We start from the raw sequence: 25,354 nt of genomic DNA, 5'->3' as shown, positions 1-25,354 counted from the left end.
CCAGAGACTGCAGTCTCAGGCACTTAGCACCCCATCCTAAAACAGCAGGAGATTAAGTAAAGGATTCATTGCTAGAAACTTTTCCCTATTGCCCAGATGCCTCTTTCTTGTTGGGCTATGGGGAAGTTTGGAGTAATAAACTTCTATTGAACCAGAAGAGAATAACACTTGCAGAAAGAAAAACTTTTACATAAATGTATATGCATAATCTCACATAAATTCATATACAGACTCATGCATACTCATTTATAAATTTCTATTCAAACCCAGTTGGGCCAAACTTGCATGCATTCTCACAATTATATACTTACACACACACATGCATGCATTCTCACAACTACATACTTACACACACGTGAATACTTACATATGCATATGGAGCAAAATACCAAGCACTGGCATAGAAAGAACTCACTCATTCTGGATGAAAAATGAGCTCCAATCTTTATTGCACTGAGAAAGAAAAGGCCTCTACCCTTTTAATGCTAAATGAATTAAACCCATGCTTGTAAGAAAAAAGCTTTGTTTCTTTTAGTAAGACAAAGCCTACCTTGTCCTTACCATGGGATCTGTTCTGTCCAATGATAAGGAGAAGCCTGCCTGCTTCATCTGCTTTCTACAGCGCCTTCTTTTTTCCTCTTTCCCTCTGCATTCTGCACATTTCTAGTATTTTGTTCCTATAGTTTCTATGTTATTCCACTCTGTGTTCTCCTAATCTTCTTCTCTCCTGCTCTGATGTCACAACAATGCTCTTATTCTCAATGCCTTTTCTCTGAAAGCTATGCCTATACTCCTAAGATTTGCTTGAGTTTAGTTCTGTCTAAAATGTGTACTGTCTAAAAACTTCTCCTCAGCTCAGTTCCCTCTCACAGTTCCGTTTTTCTCAGTTCAGTTCCTCTCACCTCAGACCCTCTGTTCTGACTTCTCTCTTTGTCCTCAGCCCTTAAACATCTTTCAGAATACCTGATCACATGTTAAAAAGTTAATCAATAGTTCACACACAAAATCAAATCATAAATTGAAATAGAAGTTTACAACAGAACATTTACATTCATATCCTTTAGGAGTAATTATCTAGCTAAACATCCATCACCTGTCTCAGCTCCATAGGTTCACTGAAGGTTTAAAACCATAATTAAGTTATTAGTGAAGTTTTATATAGATAAACCCAGTCAATATTTTATCTTCTGTCCTAGCACCTATTATAAATCATTAGTTCCCTTTTTATGACCTTCAGTTAATTGTTTTATAACCTCTGGAATGTGCTCTGAGTAGGAGAAAGTCTGGTTACCATCTAAGAGCAATTAATTGGTGACACTTGGGAGACTGGCAGAGTTCTCATTGCAGTTTTGACTATCAGAATAGGACCTAATAAAAGTCCCACTATAAAAGAGCTTAATAATCACAGATATAATTTTTGGAATTCTTATAGGATCATAATTAAGACTTAAGTCGTCTATATGTCTATATAGCAACACTGCAAGACAGTACATCTTCGTAGATCTGCAGAGATCTGTCCAAACAGATGTGTTATTACTTAGTGATTGTTATGTATGTTTAATAATAACAGGAAAAGCAATCAATAGCAGCAATATTTCCTAAAATGAATCCCTTACAGCCTTGCTTAATAAGGACATACCTGTTGCAGATTATATAATAATCCAAAGCATTCCATTTTAGGATAATTACCTGGTAGTTACTAGCTTCTCCCATTATGGCTCCTGACACAAGCTCATAAGATAGTTGGTGTTATTTTCACGATGAAGAAGAGAAATTTTGAATAAGTATTTAAATTTCCTTGCCTATGATTGTATGATTCCTAAGTAGCAACTCTAGGATACAGCTGGTATTTGTTGTTTCTAGGGTTTGGAATTTTCACCATAAACTCCATGCTTTCTTTAAGTCTGTAACAAGGACTGCAATGGAAACTGAGTCACAGGGAGAGAAGAGTTTAAGGCTACTTTCAATTCTGCTATTTTATGTAGGTCAGAATAGTTTTTGCTGATTTCATAGATTATCCATAGTGTTTTTTGTTTGTTTATTTATTTATTTATTTGCTCAATGTCAATCCTTACTCCTAGATCAACACACACAGCCTGGCTTAGTATAGGAAAACCTACAGAGACAATCTGTGTGTATTGGGATGTGTTCAATTTCATGTTTATTTTATTCTTTTGTGTGCTCTACTGATTTGGTTCAATGTGCAAAAAAGCTTGAGTAAACAAATGTATAAAGCAGAATGAGGTGACATCGTGTCTAAAAAATTCAAACAGCTCCCCAAACCTCAAAACAATTTGGTAGAATATGTACACTTAAGGGGGCAAAGGTAAGACATCCCATTCAGAACAGACAAGTCTTTAGCTAGTCTCTGGATCTCAGCCATTTTCTTGTTTTTTATTGTTTTCTCTTCTCATTCTTTGACTAGGGGTAAAATTACAAGTATTTGATAAATATTGTGGTCCAGGCAGTAATAGGTGGCTGTACTGGCTGGTTTTGTGTGTCAACTTGACACAGGTTGGAATTATCACAGAGAAAGGAGCTTCAGTTGGGGAAGGGCCTCCATGTGATCCAGCTGTGGGGCATTTTCTCAGTTAGTGATCAAGTGGGAAAGGCCCCTTTTGGGTGGAGCCATCTCTGGGCTGGTAGTCTTGGGTTCTATAAGAGAGCAGGCTGAGCAAGCCAGGGGAGGCAAGCCAGTAAAGAACATCCCTCCATGGCCTCTGCATCAGCTCCTGATTTCTGACCTGCTTTAGTTCCAGTCCTGACTTCCTGTAGTGATGAACAGCAATGTGGAAATGTAAGCTGAATAAACCCTTTCCTCTGCAATTTGCTTCTTGGTCATGATGTTTGTGCAGGAATAGAAACTTGACTACGACAGTGGCCTTGATTAAAAGCTTTCTAACACATTTTGTTGACTACTTAATCAATATCCACTAAGCCAACCAACTTAATATCCTCCTGAGGTTCAAGAGAAGAAATCTCAAGGTATTTGGCCATCTTCATGTACGTGTGACTGAATACCAGTATCTTGACTGTTAATGGTTTTGAGAGCTGTAAAAATTAAGTCTATAAGAGTCCATGAAATTTAATCTTAGGTTGTATATAATATATACTTTTACACTTTTTAATGGAAGTAGAATTTGAGAATATAGATCTTTGAAGACCCTGTTATTTCAGATTTTTAGACATAAAATAATAAGCTCTATATAAAGCAGAGGATCTCAAACTGGTTGTGAAACAATTATTCTTAGGCAGTCTTGAAATTAATCATGGTAGGCTTATGACAGACATACCTGTTTAGAATCTTCACATATTTTAAGGAATCTTCAGTTTTTAAATAATTTTTTTATTAAAAATGTTTCACACAATATTTCTGGTCATGGTTTTTCCCTCCCCAACTCCTGCTATATCCTTATTTCCCCCCTACCCACCATAAAATCATTCTCTTTTCAATGTCTTTCTCCATGGAACCTTTCAAGGTAAAATCAAAGCAAACAGAAAATAAGTAAGACAAAACACAAGCAAACCAAAACCCCAAAGTGAAAAGGCATGACCTTAGGGAATGAATCTTCACTGGAAGCCTTCCACCACAGCGAATTCTTGTGTTTCTAATCCAACCTTAGTGTGCAAATGTCTATATACAATCAATGTTTTTTTTTGTTTTGTTTTGTTTTGTTTTTTAGTTTTGGTATGTATTAAGAGGTTCGCAGGCAGTATTTGAAATGTTGGCTAATTGACGTTTCCTCTAAGGCCATTCTGTGATTGATAATCAAATCCTTAGTACGAATTCTTTTCCTCTCTGCTGGGATCTGCCACACATCAATCTGGACCTTCCCTAGGATGGTGGCATCTTCCCAGTACCGTCTTTCTGAAGGCATCCTTCACCTCCTTGTTTCTCAAGCAGTAGATGGCTGGATTGAGGAATGGGACAATGACAGTGTAGAGCACAGAGATGATCTTGTTGTAGTTGAAGGTGTACATGGCTCGGGGTCGTGCATAGGTGAAGAGAGTGGACGAGTAGTAGATGACCACCACTGCCAGGTGGGAGGTGCAGGTGGAGAAGGCTTTGTGGCGTCCCTGGGCTGTAGGGATCCTCAGGATGGCTACAATGATGGCGGCATATGAGGAAACCACAGCCACTAGAGGCAACAGAATCATGACCAGCGCCAGCAGGAAGTCTACTAACTCGGCCTGTTCCTTGTCTGAACAAGTGAGGTTGAGCAGTGGAGAAATATCACAGAAAAAGTGGTTGATGATATTGGGCCCACAGTAGGATAACCTGGAAATGAAAAGCAGCTTCATCATGGAACTGAAGAACCCGCTGCCCCAAGAGGCAGCTGCTAGGCGAGTGGCCAGTCTGGGAGGCATGAGACTAGGGTAACGAAGGGGTTCACAGATAGCCAGGTAGCGATCATAGGCCATAACTGCCAACAGAACACACTCAGTGCAGGCTAAGGCAATAAAGAAGTAGAGCTGGGTCATGCAGCCTCCATAAGAGACTCTACCGTCCTGGGTAAGAAAGGCTCCCAAGAGTCTGGGAATAGTAACATTGATGTACCATAGTTCCAGGAAGGAGAGATGGCCGAGGAAAAAGTACATGGGGCGATGGAGGCTTGGGGTGAGCCAGATTGTCGAAACAATGAGTACATTTTCCAGTAACGTCAACAGATAAATTGCAAAAAAGAAAACAAAGAGGAGTGCCTGGAAGGGTCGAGAGGTAGGAAACCCCACCAAGACAAACTCCTCCACGTGGCTTCCGCTCAGATTTCTCATGGTGCCAGTCCACTTGAATGCCTGCAAAAGTAACAGGAATAAGAAAGGCTAAAAGGCAGGTGCATCGAAGCAATAACAGCCTCGAACAGGTTACACGCCTATAGATGTTCAACAATTCGGGAAATTACCAATTCTTACTAAATGTTTCCCCTTCCCTGTTCAGCTTCAAGGGAAACATTCTCAGTCTAGAAGACAATACTCGGTAACTAAAGACCCCCCCCCAGCCGCCCCTCCCCCATTAAGGATTCAGTGAATGCTCGCTTAGAGACTTTAGGATTGCTTTGTTATCTTCAGTCTTAGTTTTCAATCATTTTCAAAATCTATGCCCTTTCCCACCATGTTCATCGGATGAAACAAGAAAAGAAGGGCATCAAGGCAGATCCTTGGGACTTGTCACTGTAGAGAAATTGACTAGGAGATGGTGGAAACCCAGGGATTGCTGGAGCAACAGCGTAAGACAGCTCAGCAGGAAGAAGTTCATTACAGTTTGAGAAACAATCCAGTACAGAGATGAGGAGAAAGGAGCTTCATTTAATTTGTTTGAGGTCATTCCTTATGCCAGACTCACAATGTTTCATTCCTAGAACTAGTTTGATTGACTGCCCATGCCAGACAGAGTGGTCATTCTTGTCCTCCCTGCTACTCAGGAGAATGAGACAGGAAGATTGAAGCCAAGAATTCAGGACTAGCTTGGAGAACAAACTCAGATTTTCTATAAAAGAAATGTAACAGCTGTGTGTTATATTCACATAGTCACATGATCATGCATTCATACACACACATACACACACACACAGACACACACACATACACACACACAGAAACACATACACACACCCATACACAAATGTACACAAACATACAAACACACATACTCATACATGAGTATACACACACAAACATGCACACATACACTCATGCACACACATGTGTACAAACATGTATACACATACTCATACAAAACACACACTCTTGTGCGCACACACACACACAGAGAGAGAGAGAGAGAGAGAGAGAGAGAGAGAGAGAGAGAGAGAGAGAGAGAGAAAAGAGAGAGAGGCAGAAATACAACTAAAGCCAAGTGTATTGGGAAGCCAAAACAAAAGCTTCGCATGTTCTAATCCCTGGAACCTGTGGCTGTTACAAAAGCTGTGAAAATGTGATTGAATTAATAATGTAAATTAATAATTGTCATACGTTCAATGTCCCAGTGTAGGGGTATGCCAGGAAGGAGAAGCTGGAGTGGGTGGGTGGGTAGGAGAGTACCCTCCTAGAAACAGGGTAGGGGGATAGGATAAGGGGTTTTCAGAGGGGAAGCCAGGAAAGGGGACAGCATTTGAAATGTAAATTAAAGAAAATATCTAATAAAAATTCAAAAAATAATTGCCAAATGGAGAGATTGTCCTGAATTAACAAGGTGCCCTTTCATCCAATCCCAGGAGACTTTAAAGGAAGGCTAGAAGGGAATATGAGACTGGCCTACAGACGAGAAGACAACATAAAGATGGAACACAGATTTGAAGATGGGGCTGGTCTCAAGGACAATAATGATTTGGCTACAAACTAAGGGATGCCAAAAGCTACCAGAAGCTAGAAGAGCTAAAGAATAATTATCTCCCAAAGTTTCTAGAAGAATCATGGCTGTCCTAGTACCTTGACTTTAGAAAAGTGGTACAGACTTTGAACACGAAAGACTCTGAGAAGTAAATATAGTTTTGTACCACCATTACCATGGTAATGAAATGGTAGTGGCTACAGAAAACTGACAAGCCTACAAAGTAGGAGGTCATCCTGCTCTAGCTATCTGTTCGGCTATCCTGGTCTCCTATCAGTATTGCCAGATGCCTGACTTCTTCAACTGGCTGTTGGAAAAGTTTCAAATCTGACTTCAGATAGCTCATAAGGTTGACAGGAACATTCTGTATCAGTTGGATGTAAGCATGCAATATTGCTTCCTCAAAAAAGCTTTAAAAAAGTGACATGTCATGTTGTTAACTATTTTAATCAGACACTGAAATAGTTAAGGAACCCTAATCCCACCACATTGGGAAAACTAATCTAAATGAAACCACTATGTCACCTCTACAACCTACTCAATCTAAATATCGATGCTATGATTTCCATTAACACTTGTTTTAAATTATGTAAATGAGTACAAATAGTAATATTATCAATCATTATATCATAGGCCTTGCAATATAGGGCATTTTACAATATTTTCATAATTGCAGTTCTTTTATGAATTCCTCTGTATCTATGTGGGTTTTTTTTCTCTTTTTGTTGTTGTTTCTGTACTATTGAGACTACAAGTACTTATGAATGATTTTCCTCTAGATATCATATAATTAGCATATATTTAGCCCAAACAGTATAAATATCTGTCAACATTTGAAAAATTATATTAAACAAAATATGAAAATTTTATTGAAAAGCCATATTCTGTTAATGTGTTTTGTAGTTTTTTTATTCTTGTATGCAACCATGACTACATATTACCCCAAATGAGGAAGGTTCCAGTATCAGTCCCACTCTTGCATCTCACAGTAGAATGCTAAACACTGGTAAACCAAGTCCCCCAGGTGACACAATTACCCTGAGAATGAAAGTGGCTTTTCTGTAGCAATGACACCAAATTATTTCAACATTTTATTAGTTATATGCAGAAATTATACAGCAATATGTCATCAAAACTGTTCATATTGGTCTATTAGCTGACACTCCTTTAGCTTACAGGAAAATTTGCTACTTCGTTATCTGTCCTTCATTCTTTCTATGCTGACTGGCCCTGACACTCTTAGCTTATACTCTGGGGCAATTTCAGGCCATAACACACAATTATGCAACTCCTATCAAGAAGAAATTGGTTTTGAACAGGGAAGTTGGCAAGAGAAACAGCTCTTTCTCAAACAGATTGATTTTTGCAAGTGTTCAAAAGAAAGTTGAATGAGAATCAGGGGGCAATTCCTTTGATACTATCCCCTACCTTGATCTTGGGAAAAAATTTGTACCCCTGAGTGCCCATTAGCCTCAATTTCAAAAATGGTGAAATGACAGGCTAGATGCTTATGTGAGTTAGGAAAGCCTTCTAGCTTCTCCAAAGCATGGCATCGAAGTTCAGATACCAAAGAAGCCAGACTGGAGGGAGGTTTGCTGAGGAACACGGTTTCATTGCCCTGTTCCCAGTATACACAGTGGTATCTAAGAAGCAATAAGCTCCTAGCAAATGTCAGTGGAATAGATTTCAGTCCCATTTCTGTACACACACACACACACACATACACACACATTACATTATCTGACATAGCTTCATTCATATACATGTTTTATAAACTTAAAAATTGAGGAAAACACAAAACGTAATTGTTGTAGCACTGTATAAAATCTGGCTAAAATTTCAACTTGTCTAGGGTCATTTTTAAAATATAGAGGAAAAAAAGTTGGAAGTGACCTGAGAGTAGAAAGGAGTCCAGGAAACCTTTCTGTTCTCTTGGTCACAAGTTTGTTGACATTGCCTTGCTCCCAGAGCCCACCATGATGTCAGTCATCTGCTGACTTCAAGGCAAGCCAGCACCAGCACCAGGCTGTAGACTGCATTGGGCTCAATGGTGCCTATGGCTCTAACTCCCTCCCCTTCCTCAGTGACACTTAACATCCTCTTGAGTCTGGCAGCAGGATCTTGTTTGTTATTCAGATTGGCCAACGACATCCCCTCCAGGCAAGGCAAATTTGACCTGTGTTAAGAACTGGATATTTCCCTCTCTTTTCTACAGTCTGCTCTGTGAAAAGGCTGCCATACACAGACTCCTAAGGACAGGATTCAGGTTTCTTCCTCTGAGTCTTCTCTGTGTCTGCTGACCTCATGTTTCTCTCTCTCTCTCTCTCTCTCTCTCTCTCTCTCTCTCTCTCTCTGTTATTTTGTTTTATTTTTTGTTTTTTAAAATCTGTTTGCTCTCACTTCTGGGAACCCCTTACTTCTTCCCGCTTGCCCTCCAAGCATTTCATGATAACAGGGCTGCATCCTGCTGCTATCAGAACATGACAGGACAGATGAGCCTGAAGTTTCAACTGTCACGTTGACAATATCTTGAAATACACTCTTCTCATTTGGGGAATTGCATTCTAAGTAGAAATTAAGAGTGGTGTGTGTAGTGATAGTGGTGGGGCTTTGAGTATCCCTCCCAGTACATTTCCTTCTTGAGAATAATATGCCCAAAGAGTGAAACAATTCATTTAATAATAATAATAATAATAATAATAATAATAATAATAATAATAATAATAAAGCTTGGTGATTCCATAGATGTATGGACCTGAAAATACAAAAGCATCACTTGATCCAAATTGGCTATTTACAATAGCAAACCTGGCTGACTTCTCATCCAGCCCCATCTGCATGCTACAAGAGTGAAGTTTTAACAGCCTGTTTCTCTGTCTCTAAGGACACCTCAGCATAGGAAGTAAGCCTTCATCCAAAGACAGAAAACACAGCCCTCCACACAGAAACACTCTTTCCAGAGAAATCTAAGATTACTGGTTTTTCAGTTTTCCTTCACTTCTTCTGCTGATAGACACAAAGTGAATATTAATGCTCTATCAAACAATGTAGTGGATCTGTAACTGAGGAACACTGAAGTCACTGACCTAAAGGAGACATACCAATGGAACATATTAGCCTGCTGTAAGCTCTGAGAACTTCTTAGGTGCTGTCAATTCAACAATAAAGTGAGCCGAAGCACCTTGATCTCTATTTATGACTAACATAGAAACATGAATATTTTCTTTTAAAGATCATACAACTGGGACATTGTGGGTCCGATAATAACACAGATGATCTTGCTGTGCATTTATGGGAGCAAACTTCACTTCTGTCTTGTAGGTCCACCGGGGAAATGAGACAAAGAATAAATGTTCAGTTTTGTCAACTCATGAATGGCGGAGTTTATCAATGTCTTTTTAAAAGTAACATTTAAAATTTTCTGTATGTATATATTCATAATAGGTATGGCGTTAGGCCTGGGGATACTTTCCTGTAAACATACAAATGCCAGTTCTTGCCTCTCATCACTGTTCTTACCTTTTAAAGATTCTCCTTAAATTTTCTATCCTGTCCAATATCCTTACAGATCTACAGAGCTTTGATACTTTCTCACTTAAATATGTCCTGTATGAAATGTACATGGAACCACCGTAAGGTATTATGAGACCACAATTAGAATGGATATTATTGAAACAGGACATACACACACATCATGCACACTCATATGATTATATATACACAAAATAGAAAGTTATTAAAGTATGTAAGAGAGGAAAACTACCACTTCAGCAAAATAGAAAACATTAGCTGTCACAGGAAGACAAACACTGTATACATGGAAGCTAAAGATGCTAACGTCAAAGCAGCAGAGAATGAAGTAGGCTTTGCTAGCGGTGAGGAGGTATAGTGTAAAGGGAGATGGAGGAAGGTTGGATAGTGAATACCCAGCACGGTTTGATAGAAGCAATAGTATCTAATGTTCTACAGAACTGTGGGCTGACTATTGTTGACAACAACCTATTACCTATTTAATGAAAAACAATGGAAAGAGTTCAAAGTCTCCAAACACAATGACATGATAGGTAAATGATAATTATCCTTCTTAATCAATTTTTACACATTGTATACATGTGTTAAAGTATCACCTCATATTCTGAAATACAGTATCACTCCATTCCATTATAAAAATGTAAACATGTCTATACCCAAGAATATACATATAGTAGCAAACATTTTAAAAACATTTATTCTTTTTCATTTTCATAATTGTAAACACATAGGTTTAAGGTATCATAGTAGGGCACTCACTGATTAAGATTTACCGGAATTACTGGGCGGTGGTGGCGCACACCTTTAATCCCAGCACTTGGGAGGCAGAGGCAGGCGGATTTCTGAGTTTGAGGCCAGCCTGGTCTACAAGTGAGTTCCAGGACAGCCAGGGCTACACAGAGAAACCCTGTCTCAAAACAACAACAACAACAACAACAACAACAACAACAACAACAACAACAACAACAACGAGATTTACTGGAATTTAAGCAGCCTGGATTGTTGGGGAAAGTCAAGGGCTTTCTGACCTCATGAAAACTGTAAGGAATGATGAAGGGCCTGCGTAATGACACATTTTCTCTGAGATGCTCACCTCTCCTGTCTCCTGTTCTTTAGCTTCCTGTCTTCCACAGTCACTTTCTTCCCATCTTCTGGTATTTGATATGCCTGGTTCCTTATTAGAATTGTTAGAGTTATTTGTGGCAGGACAGGACAGAGCTTGAGCAGATTGGGCCACAAAGCCAACAAGAGTGTCAGTAGCCAGCTTTTATCAATTCAAATGTCTCTCCTCGGGAATATGGCCCCTTAAGACATATTGTCATGGTGACCTATGTTTCTCTAACAAGACTGTCCAAGTCTCATACCTCAGGGAATTTTTTTTTTCATATGGCAAAAGTGATAGTGGGAGGCCTAAAGGAACTTAGGCCTGCAGAAAGTAGAGTGTAACCTTCATGCTGCTTTTCCAATTCTAATGTCTAAGGGGCTGGAGAGGCAAAGAACTAGGAAACCTCAAGTCTCAGATTCTGCTGGGGAAAGGAGATGATGAACTAAGAGTTGTGGATGAATGGGTTCTCACAGACTCTATTTGGATTTTGAGGACATGGTTGTTTGTCAAACTTGTCCATCTTTGCATCTTACCATTTGTCCACCTATGGCTTGGATATGTATACTTTGTTTTCTTAACATAATTAAAAGATGAATGAGGGAAATGTCTTTTCCTGCTTATGTTTCTATTCCCCCAAGATCTGTTTCTAGATAAAACTGGCCTAGGAAGACAGATAGTGTAGACCTCAGATTAATAGGGGCACCGATGGCAGAGGTAACTGCAGACTGTCGGTGCTAGCTCTCACCTGAAGCAGTTTAAGAACGTGATGAATTTTTTTTTCTCCTACAGCTCTGGATTTCTTGACTGGTGTCATTGACACATGGCTTCTTGATTCTGTGGTCTGCTAAAGCTGTTGCGGATGAAGCAGCTTAGCTCTTGAGGTCCAGGCTAAGAATCCGAATCACTTATCTATCACGCCATGTTAAGGGAAGTGTGAGTTGTAAGAAACACATTCCCGATCTGCTCTGCAGTAATGAGGCCTTCCCGTGATTTCAGAACAGTAGATATGCTAACACAGCCCTGTGGTATAAGGACATCACTGCATGCAATGGGATTTACACACACCCACCCACCAGTAGTTTTGTTGATGATAAGGAAGCTGAAAAAATTCTTATCATTAAAGTAAGGCAGTGCTATTCAGGAGCCTATTATGATGCTGGTGTAAATGATCATAATACATTGCTAGTTTCCTGAAAGGTTAGTACATAAATTGTGTGTATTGTGTAGTTCATAATGACAACAAATGACTAACTGGCTTATTTACTTCACCATAACTCTAGAGTGTGTTTCTTTTATATATACATATATATTTAAAGCTAATAATGATAATAAACAACTATGCCAGTAGAGTTTGTGTGTTTTTTATATTACACTTTTGTCACTTTTATTTTTAGTGCTTGAGATTGAACTCGGGGCCTGAGACATGCTAAGCTTATATTATACTACCAAGCACCATCCCAGCCATTTTTATCTTAGAATTTTCTGATACATGTGCATAATGAAAATTTTTTTTTTTTTTCTGCATTGTGTGCCAGTCTCTCTCAGAAGCACTCTAGCAGACATTCCCAGGAATAATGCCATACCAGCCACTTGTTTATCTCTTAATCAGTTCAGTTGACACTGAAACTAACCATCAGAGGTATAACATGAAAGCACATCTTAGAAATAAGCCACTAGAGCATAATACCCCAGGTCTTCAGTATTGTCTACATGCATATGGATTTTTAATTTCACTCTTTAAAGATAAAATATTTCAAAAAGGTTTGTACAAGGAAAACTTATTAACAAGTTTCAGGTTACTGTAATGTATCTTTCACGGTCAGGTAGCTTTGTGAAACAAATTGAAGTCGATGCTTGTCAGCTTGGACATATTTTCATAATTCTTATTTTCTTTTTTTTTTTTTTTTTAGATTATAACATATTTTTTTTTCCATTTTTTATTAGGTATTTCGCTCATTTACATTTGCAATGCTATACCAAAAGTCCCCCATAGCCACCCACCCCCTCTCCCCTACCCACCCACTCCCCTTTTATGGCCCTGGCGTTCCCCTGTACTGGGGCATATAAAGTTTGCGTGTCCAATGGGCCTCTCTTTCCAGTGATGGCCGACTAGGCCATCTTTTGATGCATATGCAGCTAGAGTCAAGAGCTCCGGGGTACTGGTTAGTTCATAATGTTGTTCCACCTATAGGGTTGCAGATCCCTTTAGCTTCTTTGGTACTTTCTCTAGCTCCTTCATTGGGGGCCATGTGATCCATCCAATAGCCGACTGTGAGCATCCACTTCTATGTTTGCTAGGCCCAGGCATACTCTGACAAGAGACAGCTATATCAGGGTCCTTTCAGCATAATCTTGCTAGTGTATGCAATGGTGTCAGCATTTGGAAGCTGATTATGGGATGGATCCCCGGATATGGTAGTGTCTACATGGTCCATCCTTTTATCTCAATATAAATAGGATGCACGTTGCACCTATGGCAGCCTCAGATGGCTTTCCTTTTCCGCATCTCTTGATTAATTTATACCATCTAGGCTTATACAATTACTTAAAGTTACCTAATGGAGTGTTTATCAGACTATGCAGCTCTTGTTAAGTGATGAACAGCTACTGTCCTTTTTGACAGATTAGATGGGACTATAAGGAACCAGAGATTTATACTTATGTTTGAGATTTAGCCCAATGATTCTCAACCTTCCCAATACTGTGATTCATTAATATTTCAGTTCCCCATGTTGTGGTGTCCCCCCAGTCATAAAATACTACTTCATAACTATAATTTGTACTGTCAGAATAGTAATGTAAATATCTGATATGCGGGATATCTGATATGCAACCCCTGTGGAAAGGGTTGTTTGGTTTTCAAAGGGGTCTTGAGCAGAGATTGAGAACCTCTGCTTAGCCTAATGAAGAAGGACGATGACAGCTCTCAGAAAGACATAGGTAAAGCACAAGAGAAAATCAGTGGGGTCTGTCTGACATCCTGAGTGTAAGGAAGAGGTAGACACATGCTGTCATTGCTTACAAATGTGAACTTGGGTCCTAGATTTAATAACTGTAAAGGATCGGATTTGCTATGCTTAACTAGAGGAAGAGGGGCTATGACTGAGAAGGATGGTGGGATGAAAAGGAAAAAGTGAGCCAGCGAAGGATGAACAAGAAATATTTGAATAAATGACTTTGACTGACAGAAGTATAAGAGACCAGAATTTATCCGGAAGAGGAAATCACGGGACTTACAAAAGGACAAAAGTCTAGCGGTGTGTTCTGGGAGTTAAAAGACTAGATATTTCTTTATTATTATTAGTTATTCCATTCATTTATATCTCAAATGATATCCCACTTACCGCAAAAGCACCATACCATATTCACCCTCTGCTCCCTCCTCTTTGCCTCTATGAGGGTGCTCCTCCACCCCCACACTCTCTCCTGCCCCTCTGCTTCAGTATCCCCCTATGCTGAAGCACCAAACCTTCAGCGGACCAAGGGCCTCCCCTTCCATTGCTGCCAAGCAAGGCCATCCTCTGCTACATATATATTTGGAGTCATGGATTCCCTCCCTGTACACTCCTTGGTTGCTGGTCCCTGGGAGCACTGGGTGGTCTGGCCAGCTGATGATGTTCTTCCTATGGGGTTGCAATCCCTTCAGCTCCTCCAGCCCTTCTGCTAGCTCCCTCATGGGGTCTCTGAGCTCTGTCTGAAGGTTGGCTTCAAGCATCCACATCTGCATTGGTCAGTTGCTGGCCTGACCTCCCAAGGAGCATTCATACCAGGTTCCTGTCAGCAAGTGCCTCTTGACCACAGCAACAGTATAGGATTTGGTGTCTGCAGACAGGATGGATCCCCAGGTGGGGCAGTTCCCGGATGGCCCTTCCTTCAGTCTCTGCTCCATTTTTTTGTTCTCTTTCTTCCTTTGGACAGGAAAATATCTGGGTTAAAACTTTGAGATGGGTGGGCACTCCCATCCCTTGACCGGGGGTGTGCCTATCTGCTGGAGGTGGTCTCTACAGATTTTACCCCCCACCCCACCCCCTTCTCTGCTCATTTCGGCTAAAGGCATCCTTTTTGGGTCCTGGGAACCTCTCTTTTTTCTGATGTATGGAACCTTCCAGTGGCTATCTCCAGTTCCTCATCTCCCCGTTACATATTTTTATTCGATTTCCTGACCCTCTGTACAGGTGCGGATGTGCACAAATGGGAGGAAGATTTTTCGGGAATTAAACAGGTAGAACTACTTTAAACTTTTCCCTGTAGTTACAATAATATGAAACTCCCTTTTACTGGACATTTATGATAGTGTCCTATGATTCACACTGTGGGATTTGGTCTAAGATCTCCATGGAAACCTCTCTATACATATCTAGATTGCAGACATAATAAATGGTACAGTGGTTGGCCATAGACCTCTTCTCACCTTCTTGCACGATGAAAGTCATTCAAGATAATTTATAATTCTTGGCACAATTTAAACAACATGCAAGCATTAGTCTATATTGTTTTTTTTTTAATTTAGATTTTAAGGTATTTATTGCTGTATGTATTGTTTTACTGTTTTTTCACAGACTTTTTAAAATTTAAATTACTTCTTTTTCATTTATTTTTAAAATTTCATGTAATACTTATGGGCATTCTGTCTGTGTATATGTTTGTATATCACATATGTTCCTGGTACCAGGGCAGGACAGAAAAAAAAATCTTTGCAACACAAGATGACTACAATCTGAACTGACAAGACTGTAAGTGATAGCTTCAGCAAGAGAGATTTTTTTTTTTTTAATGTGACTTCAGCTATCAGTTGCTCTCTGTTAGCCATTCTCTCTGGACTTCTGGAAGGTGCTGTGTGCTATATAAAGAAACAAGAGTGTCAGCACCACAGCATTGAAATGTTCCGTCTATGTTGCCTCTAGTGAGGGACTTACACAAAGGAGGATAACACTATGGAAGATACATTTGAAAAGAGGGAGGAGAGGGAGGGAGAAAGGGAGGGAGGGAGGGAGGGAGGGAGGGAGGGAGAGAGAGAGAGAGAGAGAGAGAGAGAGAGAGAGAGAGAGAGAGAGAGAGAGAGAGAGAGAGAGAGAGAGAGAGAGAACTGAGAGACAGGAAATAAAATACGAGAGAGAGGCCAAAGCTGCTATTAGTATAGCAACTCATGCTCATGGAACAAACACATCCCAGTAGGGCAAGACTCTGATATGATGAAGCATCCATCTCCTTGTGGATGGAGTAGGACCTCCACGAAAGATTATTTCATCAGGTTCCGCCTCTTCAAGACCTTCCCCTTCCATCTCAACTCTGACATACTGAGAAAAGAGAATAAACTTTTGAAACACAAACCTCTGGGACTAAGTTGTGTACAAACAATGGAGGACTGTTTTATAGTGGCATTTAAGGTTCTGCTTATTTTGGATTTACATTTTTAAATAGTCTCCCTTTAAAATAAAATAATAGAAGAAAAAACAAAAACACACACATATATTTTTGTTTTGAATATTCATAGTTACCTTTATCCATAATACCTTTTATGTAAAGCTTTGGATAATATTTTATATATTATTGAAAAATGTATACATGTATAAAATGTGTGCTGATAATATCACTCCCTCCAGAGTCCTCTGGGATCTCCCAACATGCTTCCCCTCCGACCATCATGCCTTCTTTCTTTTTAGAACTAATAACCCACTAAGTCCAATTAGTGCTGCCCACATATGCATAGGTGTGGGGCAGTCCACTGGGAATTGAGCAAGCTGGAGTGGTGACACTCCCAAAGGTATGCGATGCTTCTTCCCTTAGAAGTCATCAGCTGGCAATAGCTTCTTAGTTAAAGGTGAGACCCTGCGAGCCCCGCCCAGTCTGTGTTGCAGTTCTGATTGGCTTGATCTTGTGCAGATGTTCTGATCTTGTGCCGCCCAACAAAGCTGCCATAAGTTCCTGTGTGCTATATCCATGGCATATCCCAAGGACAGACTTTCAACACATTTCTCCCAGTCCTAGCTCATGTACTACTTATATTTCCTCTTCTGTATTCTGAGCTTTGGATGAGGGAGCCTGATAGAGTTGACCATCTAAATTTGAGCAAATAGTGTCATATAGTTTCAGTAGTTGGTTTTTTTCTCTTATTAAAAATAGATGTTTTTCTCATGTAAAATATTCTGATTATGGTTCCCCTCCCTCTACTCTGTCCACTTCTTTTCCACCTTTATTTCTATTCAGATCAACTCCCTTTCTGTTTCTAGTTAGAAAATAAACGGATTTTTAAGGGACAATAGTATATAATAATATAAGATAAAATTAACACATCAGAATTGGGCAAAACAAACAAACAGAAGGAAAAGAACCCAAGAGAAGGAACAGCAACAACAAACAAGCAGAAATCCATTCCCTCAAATTCAGGAATAAAAATACTAAGTGAAACCTGTCATATACATGCCAAGAACTTGGACCAGATCCATGTAGATAAGTGTGTGTGCTTCCTCAATCTCTGTGAGTTCCTATGACTTTTGATCGTGTTGATTTAGAGGGCTTCATTTACATGTTGTTCTCCATTGTCTCTGGACTTTATATTCTTTCTGCTTCTTCTTCAGCAGGGCTCCCGAGCCTTGAGGGAAGAGATTTAATTGGAGACATTACTTTCAGAGCTGAGCATGTCAAGGTATCTCACTCTCTGAATGATGGTCTCACTATGGCTCTCTCTATTTGTTCTTTTCTGCTTCAGGTGGAAGCTTCTCTGATGATGGCTGAGCAAGGTACAGATCTGTATAGTAGAATGTCATTAGGAGTCATTTTATTGCTACTTTAAAAAAAATAAAAGAACAGTAGTATTTGGATTTTCCCTAGGACCCTGGGTTATGTAGTCTCAAGTTCATGGTCACTCAAGCAGTGTCAAGTATGGGCTTCATCTTGTGGAGTGGGCTTTCAGACAAATCAGATATTGGTTGGTTACTCCCACAGATGTAGAGCTGCCGTCATACTAGCATATATTGCAGACACTACCCCACTGTAGATCAAAGGATTTGTGGCTGGGTTGGTGTTTCTGTTTATTCTTTGGTAGCATGCAGACTACTTTCCTCTATCAAAGAATCTAGTATATAGGGGTGAAGGCTTTATGTAGGTACTTGCTTGACCTTTCCATGTTCATTGAGTTTGTAAGTATTGTCTTCAGCAATGGTGCCTGGCAGGTAGTCTGCTAAGAGCAATCTACAGTATTGACAAGAGCCTGCATTGTTTGTGGATTCACACTGAACCCTTTGATCTGGCTACTTTAAGGGATTTATTTATTCCCCTTTAAGGACCTCCATCATACTCATAAAGCTTGTTTTAAGATCTCTCTGTCTTGTGCTTTAGCTTTGTTGAAGTGCTCAGGGCTTGTTGTGGTAGAGTTGCTCGACTTTAGTGGATACATCTTATCCTGGCTGTGTTTTTTTCTTGGAGTCTAGGCATGTAGGTTTTGGAAGATTGGAATTATGGGTACTGATACCTGGTCTTGTCTTTATTGGGTGAGTATTTTGTTCCTTGGTTTCTTTTGCAATCATTGTCTTGTAAGAGAGTGTGGTGGCAGCTTTATTGCCTATAAGAAAACTCTTATGAGATCCTGATAACTTTGGATTCCAGGGAAAATGTGCTTCCAGATATTGGAAGGTGACACTTGGGGGATGGTCTGTCAGTGGGCTGAGGGAGTCAACAGGATGGAAGAAAACAAGGTGTTCAATTAGGATATGCTTAATTGTCCGGAAATGGAGGTGGAGAATAGGAGATGACAAAGCAAATGTTCTACTACAGAGCTAGTGAAGAGACTAAAAAATTGAAAGTGGAGGAATGCAAGGATCTCTGCAGTCACTTTACGGCTTCGCTGGCTAGAGAGGTCTGCCAGTTAGAGTCAATGGATAGAATACAGCAATATGTTGGGCAAATGAAGTTTGGAGGAGATATGTATGATGCATTGGAGATGAGAGTCAGGGAGGGGAAGGGAGGATGCAGCAGATGGCTGCTACAGAGTCAGGGATAAGACTGGGGAATTGGTTTTGGAGGAGTTGAGGGAGAGGTAAAGACCTGCAGTTAGCACCTGCTTCTATGGCTGGAGTCCAAGTTTCAGTAATTTGACCAATTATTAACCTCGATATCAACCCCTATTCCCTGTGAAGAGCAAGTTCTTTGGTTAAGTTTGAGAATATCTCTATTTATGGGTATAAACATAAATATTTAGAAGATAGTTTAACAGCATAGGCATTTAGCCAAACAACAGTACAAACATTCACCCTCCTAAGCATAGGTCCTCCTTGTTTAAAAAAACGTTTTCACCATAGTTAGACTAACAGAAATGAAATACCTCCTGTATGGGGCAATGAGCTTTGCACAGGCAGCCTAGTCCCAAGTCAAGCACAGGCTCTGAACCCTGGTGACCCAGTAGGTGACTTCTGCCTGCATGGGACAGTAGGTGTTTGCCAGTGCCCCCTTGGGGCCCTGGCTCCTGTAGCAGCTATAGCATCCCACATCTCCCCTTACCCCTGCAGAGAAGTGTGTGACCATCAGCCAAGTAGGGCAACGCCCCAAGTCCTTGGTATTCTGCCTGGACTCCACCACCACAGCAACAGCCAGTAGGCTGGACCCACTATAAAAGAGGCTGTTTATGCCCTCCTTGTTCTCTTACTCCTGCTTCTCACTGGCTTCTCTTTTGTCCTCTTGCTCCCCCTCTCCCTGCATTCCCTTTGCCCCTCTCTCCACATGGTCATGGCTGGCCTCTACTTCCCTACTCTTTCCCTCTCTCTGTCTTTCTACAATAAATGCCTTAAAACCATGGCCTGCCTCTTCTCTTTGCGATCTGCAGTGTTGAAGCAATGGAGCAAGTGTTCCTCTAAAGAGTCAAGACTAATCTCCTTCAGGGATCCCTCCCTGTATTCTCAGGCATGACTACTGAATCAAGTTCCCCTCCTGAGCAAGCCTAGGACTCCCCTCCCTGCTGGAGGGAGCCAGAGCTCCCTCCTCCTGCCCTTTTCCCCTCGGCCCTGGGTGAAGAGCCTACCCTAGGTCCCCCCCTGCTTCGTTCTCATCTCTTCCGCAGCATGCAGAGGCATCTGGGATGTCCAGGAGCCTGAGAACCTGTCTTCTTTGACCTCTGTGCAGGCCAGGGGACCCTGAGTCAACTTCAGCAGTTCCACCGGGACCCCAGACTGTGCCTTCCCCATCCCCGGAGTGGGGTCCTGGGACTTCTCACATCCCAACACCCACCCAGTGCCACCTGGGGTATGCACAGTCAAACTTCCTACATCCCGCCTTGCCCAGTGGCTCCAGTTCTGGACCCAATACAGGACCCCACTTTAAACCCACACTCCTATACTGGCTGGTTTTGTGTGTCAACTTGATACAAGATGGAGTTATCACAGAGAAAAGAGCCTTCCTTGAGGAAATGCCTCCAGGAGATCCAGCTGTAAGGTATTTTTTCAATCAGTGAGCAAGGAGAGGAGGGCCCAGCCCACTGTGGGTGCTGCCATCCCTTGGGGTGGTAGTCCTGGGTTCTATAAGAAAGCAAGATGAGCAAGCCATGGGAAGAAATCCAGTAAGCAGCATCCCTCCATAGCCTCTGAATCAGCTTCTGCCTCCAAGCTCTTGCTTTGTGTGAGTTTCTGGCTTGACTTCCTTTGATGATGAACAACAATGAGGAAATATAAGCTGAATAAAAAACCTTTCCTCCCCTACTTGTTTCTTGGTCAAGATGTTTTGTGCAGGAGTACAAACTATGACTAAGGCACCTCCTTTGGAACAGTTCTTGAGTCCAGTTAGAGAGTGGTTGGTTGTCCCATAGTCATCAGATGTCCCATACAACACCAGTAGGCACATCTTGCCTCTTAGTTCAGTATTATAAGTAATGTAAACACACTAAATTTTTTACTAAATTTTTTTCAGACTCTAGTAATCACTGACCTATGTTAAGATAGTCTTTTTAAGTTCCTACACATGCGAGTAAATACATGGCTTTTGCTTCTCTACATTTTATTGTAATCCTCCATTTCCAGTTCTAGATTTAAATATAGTATCATCTACCTACATCATGAGTGAGTAAATACTATTTATTTCAAGACATTTATATTCCTTGGATTAAAAATAAAACACAGTTTCAGTAATAGAAACAACTTAAAATAACATCATTAATGCTTACTTTTTTTAAAAAACAGGTTGAGCACAGCAAATGTGTTCTGAACAGGATTCCATGCAAAGCAAGAGTCACCATAGCTAGTGGTGACCTCAATGAACTGTTAAGTGAGACTATTTTCTTTCTTTTTAAAAAACATTTATTTTAAATCCTGACCACAGTTTTCCCTCCTTCCTCTCTTTTCATTCCTTCTCCCCATCTCTCCTCTGCCCCCGTCCACTCCTCCTGAGTTTCTTTTTAGTTCAAGCCAGTCATGGCATATCAAGTTGCAGTAAAACTAGGCACCTCTTCTAGACAGGAAGCCTAGACAGGAAACTCAGTATGATGAAAGCGTCCCAAAAGCAGGCATCAGAGTCAGAGAAAGCTCCTGCTCCCACTGTTAGGAGTCTCACAAGAAGACAAAGCTACATAGCTCTAGCATATTGTAGAGCGCCTACTCAAACCCAAGCAGGATCCTTGGTTGGCTGACCAGTCTCTGTGAAACCCTATGGGGTGAGATTAGTTGATTCTGTGGGTTTTCCTGTGATGCCCTTGACCCCTTTGGCTTCTACAGTACTTCATCCCCCTCTTCTGCAGGATTTTTCAAGCTCTGTCTAATGTTTGGATGTAGGTCTCTGCATCTGTTTCCATCAGTTGCTGGGTGAAGCTTCTCTGATGACAGTTGGGCTAGACATCAATCTATGAGTATAATAGAATATCATTAGAAATCATTTTATTGACGTTTTTCTCTTGCCCTTTGTGTTTGGTTCTATCAGGGGTCTCTGGCATATCCAACCTCTGGTTCCTGGATCTCTGGGGTCATTGGATGAGTTCTCCCTCCTGGCTTGAGCCTCAAGCTGGAACAGTCATTGGTTAGCCACTAACAATTTCTGTGTCACCTTTATTCCAGCACATCTTCATAGGCAGTAAAAATTGCATGTTGAAAGGTTTGTGACTGAGATGGTATGCCAATCTCTCCATGGGAAGACTTGCCTGGCTACAGAAAATGGTTGGTTCAGGCTTTGTATCCCCTATTGCTAGGAGTCTTAAACTAGGGTCACCCTCACAGAGTCCTGGGAGTTTCTATTGCCTTAGGCTTCTAGCTTGTCCCAGAGATGATCCACCCCATTCCAGTTGTCTCGCCATGTACTCTCCAGTCCTTCCACGATTGATTCCCTCCTTCCCATCCCACCACCCCTATCCAGTTCCTTCTCCCTGTCCACTCACAAGGACTATTCCGTTTTCTCTTCTCAGTGAGATTTATATGGCTCCCATGAGTTTTCCTTGTTATTTAACATCTTAAGGTCTGTGGCTTGTAGCATGATTATTCTATTCTTACTGCTAATATTCACTTATAATTTAGGACATACTGTATTTGTATTTCTGGGTCTGTTTTTTTTTTCTTTTTTTCTTCAAGACAGGGTTTCTCTGTATAGCCCTGGCTGTCCCGGAACTCACTTTGAAGACCAGGCTGGCCTCGTACTCAGAAATCCACCTGCCTCTGCCTCCCAAGTGCTGGGATTAAAGGTGTGTGCCACCACCGTCTGGCGGGTTTGTTTTACTCAGGGTAATTTTCTACTTTCATCCATTTGTTAGCACATTTCATGATGTCATTGATTTTTATAGCTGAATAATTCTTCATTGTGAAAATGTACCTGGACTGGCTGTTTTGTGTGTGTGTGTGTGTGTGTGTGTGTGTGTGTGTGTGTGAACTTGACACAGGCTGGAGTTATCACAGAGAAAGGGGCCTCTCTTTTTTTTTTTTCCATTTTTTATTAGGTATTTCGCTCATTTACATTTGCAATGCTATACCAAAAGTCCCCCATAGCCACCCACCCCCTCTCCCCTACCCACCCACTCCCCTTTTATGGCCCTGGCGTTCCCCTGTACTGGGGCATATAAAGTTTGCGTGTCCAATGGGCCTCTCTTTCCAGTGATGGCCGACTAGGCCATCTTTTGATGCATATGCAGCTAGAGTCAAGAGCTCCGGGGTACTGGTTAGTTCATAATGTTGTTCCACCTATAGGGTTGCAGATCCCTTTAGCTTCTTTGGTACTTTCTCTAGCTCCTTCATTGGGGGCCATGTGATCCATCCAATAGCCGACTGTGAGCATCCACTTCTATGTTTGCTAGGCCCAGGCATACTCTGACAAGAGCCAACTATATCAGGGTCGAAAGGGGCCTCTCTTGATGAAATGCCTCCATAAGATCTAGCTGTAAGGCATTTTCTCAACTAGTGACCAAGGGTGGTGGGCCCCTTATAGGTGGTACCATCCCTGGACTAGTAGTCTTGGGTTTTATAAGAAAGCAAGCTTGTTGCAGATAATTGAGACCAATTGTATTTGTTGTTAATTCTGTTCTCCTGTGAGGGGCTGTGAACAAGGAATGAGTCAGCACTCAGGTGATTTCTGTAAAGCTTCTTCCCACCTTAATTTATAAATAAAGGCTAGAGCCAGTGAGAGAACAGAGGAGGAAGAAGAAGGAAAGTGGAGCAGAAGCACCTAGCCTGGAGAAACCACGAGTTCTAAGGGGTCTCTTATATGGGGAAGATGGTAATGTATTGGTAGATCTGCCCAATCTAGGTGCACAGCATGTATCATATTAACTGAGTTGTGTTTTTATAACCTGGGCTTATTTGGGCTGGAGATTTACTGCAACACAAGTTGAGCAAGCCAGGAGAAGCAAGCCAGTAAGTAACATCCCTCCATGGCCTCTGCATCAGCTCCTGCTTCCTGACCTGCTTGAGTTCCAGTCCTGACTTCCTTTGGTGATGAACAGCAACACAGATGTGTAAGCTGAACAAACCCTTTCCTCCCCAACTTCTTCTTGGTTATGATGTTTGTGCAGGAATAGAAACTCTGACTAACACAGTGCCATATTTTCTTTATTCATTTTTCAGTTGAGAAACATCTAGGTTGTTTCCAGTTTCTGGCTATTATAAATAAAGCTGCTATGAACAAGGTTGAGCAAGTGTCCTTGTAGAAGGATGGAACATCTTTTGGGTATATGCTCAGGAGTGGTATATCTGGGTGTTGAGGTAAGTCGAGTCTCAATTTTCTGAGAAATTGCCAGATTGATTTCAAAGTAGCTATACAAGTTTGCACTCCCACCAGCAATGGAGAAGTGTTTCCCCTTGCTCTTCATTCTCACCAGTATGTTTTGTTCACTGTGAATCAGATGCAGAGATCTGGTTGAAGTCCATACATTGGCATTGTCAAGATATTTGGAGCATCTCCTATCTCTATGATGTGTAAAAATTCATTTCCATCATGTCTGATTTGTTAATAAAAAGCCGATTCAGTTTATAGCTGGCAAGAAAAGAATTGGATGGGACTTCTTCTCCCAGTCAAGGGATTATGAGCAAAAAGAGAGAAGAGGAGAGGAGATGGACCAGGAGCTATTGCCATGATCAGATCACCATGAGTACACACATGGAGTAAAGTGAGGCAGGAAAAGACTCAAATTGTAAGTAAAGCCCCACATGGCTGGGAAGTAGACAGCTTAGGAAGGTTAGAATAGCTCAGAACCTGCCCAGTTTAGCTGCCTTGCAGCTTGTTAATAAATAGATTTGTTCTCGGTGCCATTTATCTGGAGCTAAAATAGGCTAGACCATGCAAAGAAATGCCTTATCTTTATTTGGGAACAAATAGGGTAAAGAACAGGCCCCATAATTAACTGTACAAACTGTTAATTGTGTCTTTGATCTTAGTCACTCTGACAGGTTAAGATATAATCTCATAACTAAGGGTGTTTAACATTTCTTTTGGTTCGTCTTGGTTATTTGAGATCCCTCTATGGAGAATTCTCTGTTTAGTTCTGTACCCCATTTTTAATTGGCTTGTTTGTCTTATTAATGTCTGTTTTCTAGAGTTCTTTATATGTTTTGGATATCATTCCTTTGTCAGATATGGGGTAGGTGAAAAACTTCCTCTGTTCTGCAGGCTACCATTTTTTCCTTTTTGTGGTGTCCTCTGCCTTGCAGAAGTTGTTTTGTTTTGTTTTAGGATTCATGGGCCTCATTTGTTAGTTGTTGAGCTTAGTGCCTGCACAATTGGTATTCTGTTTAGGAACTCTCCTGTGTCAATGGGTTCAAGACTGTTCACTGCTTTCTATTCTATCAGGTTTAGTGTATCTGGTTTTATGTTGAAGTCTTTGAAACATTTGGTCGTGTGTTTTGTGTAGGGTGATAAATATGGATCTATTAGCATTCTTCTACATGCAGAAATCCAGTTAGATCAGCACCATTTATTGAAGATGCTTTCTTTTCCCC

General features: G+C 40.9%; 1 protein-coding gene across 1 annotated transcript; it reads right to left on the bottom strand.

Annotated features, from left to right (window-relative positions):
* Positions 1–3,818: 3,818 nt before the first annotated feature.
* Positions 3,819–4,773, bottom strand: Olfr414 (olfactory receptor 414). Its single transcript, NM_146761.2, has one exon. The coding sequence runs from the start codon at positions 4,771–4,773 to the stop codon at positions 3,820–3,822; it is 954 nt and encodes a 317-aa protein (NP_666972.2). The 3' UTR covers position 3,819.
* Positions 4,774–25,354: the final 20,581 nt, after the last annotated feature.

This window comes from Mus musculus, chromosome 1 (assembly GCF_000001635.26).
Source record: "Mus musculus strain C57BL/6J chromosome 1, GRCm38.p6 C57BL/6J".
Classification (NCBI taxonomy): Eukaryota; Metazoa; Chordata; class Mammalia; order Rodentia; family Muridae; genus Mus; species Mus musculus.
This window is presented reverse-complemented; position numbering and strand designations above follow the sequence as displayed.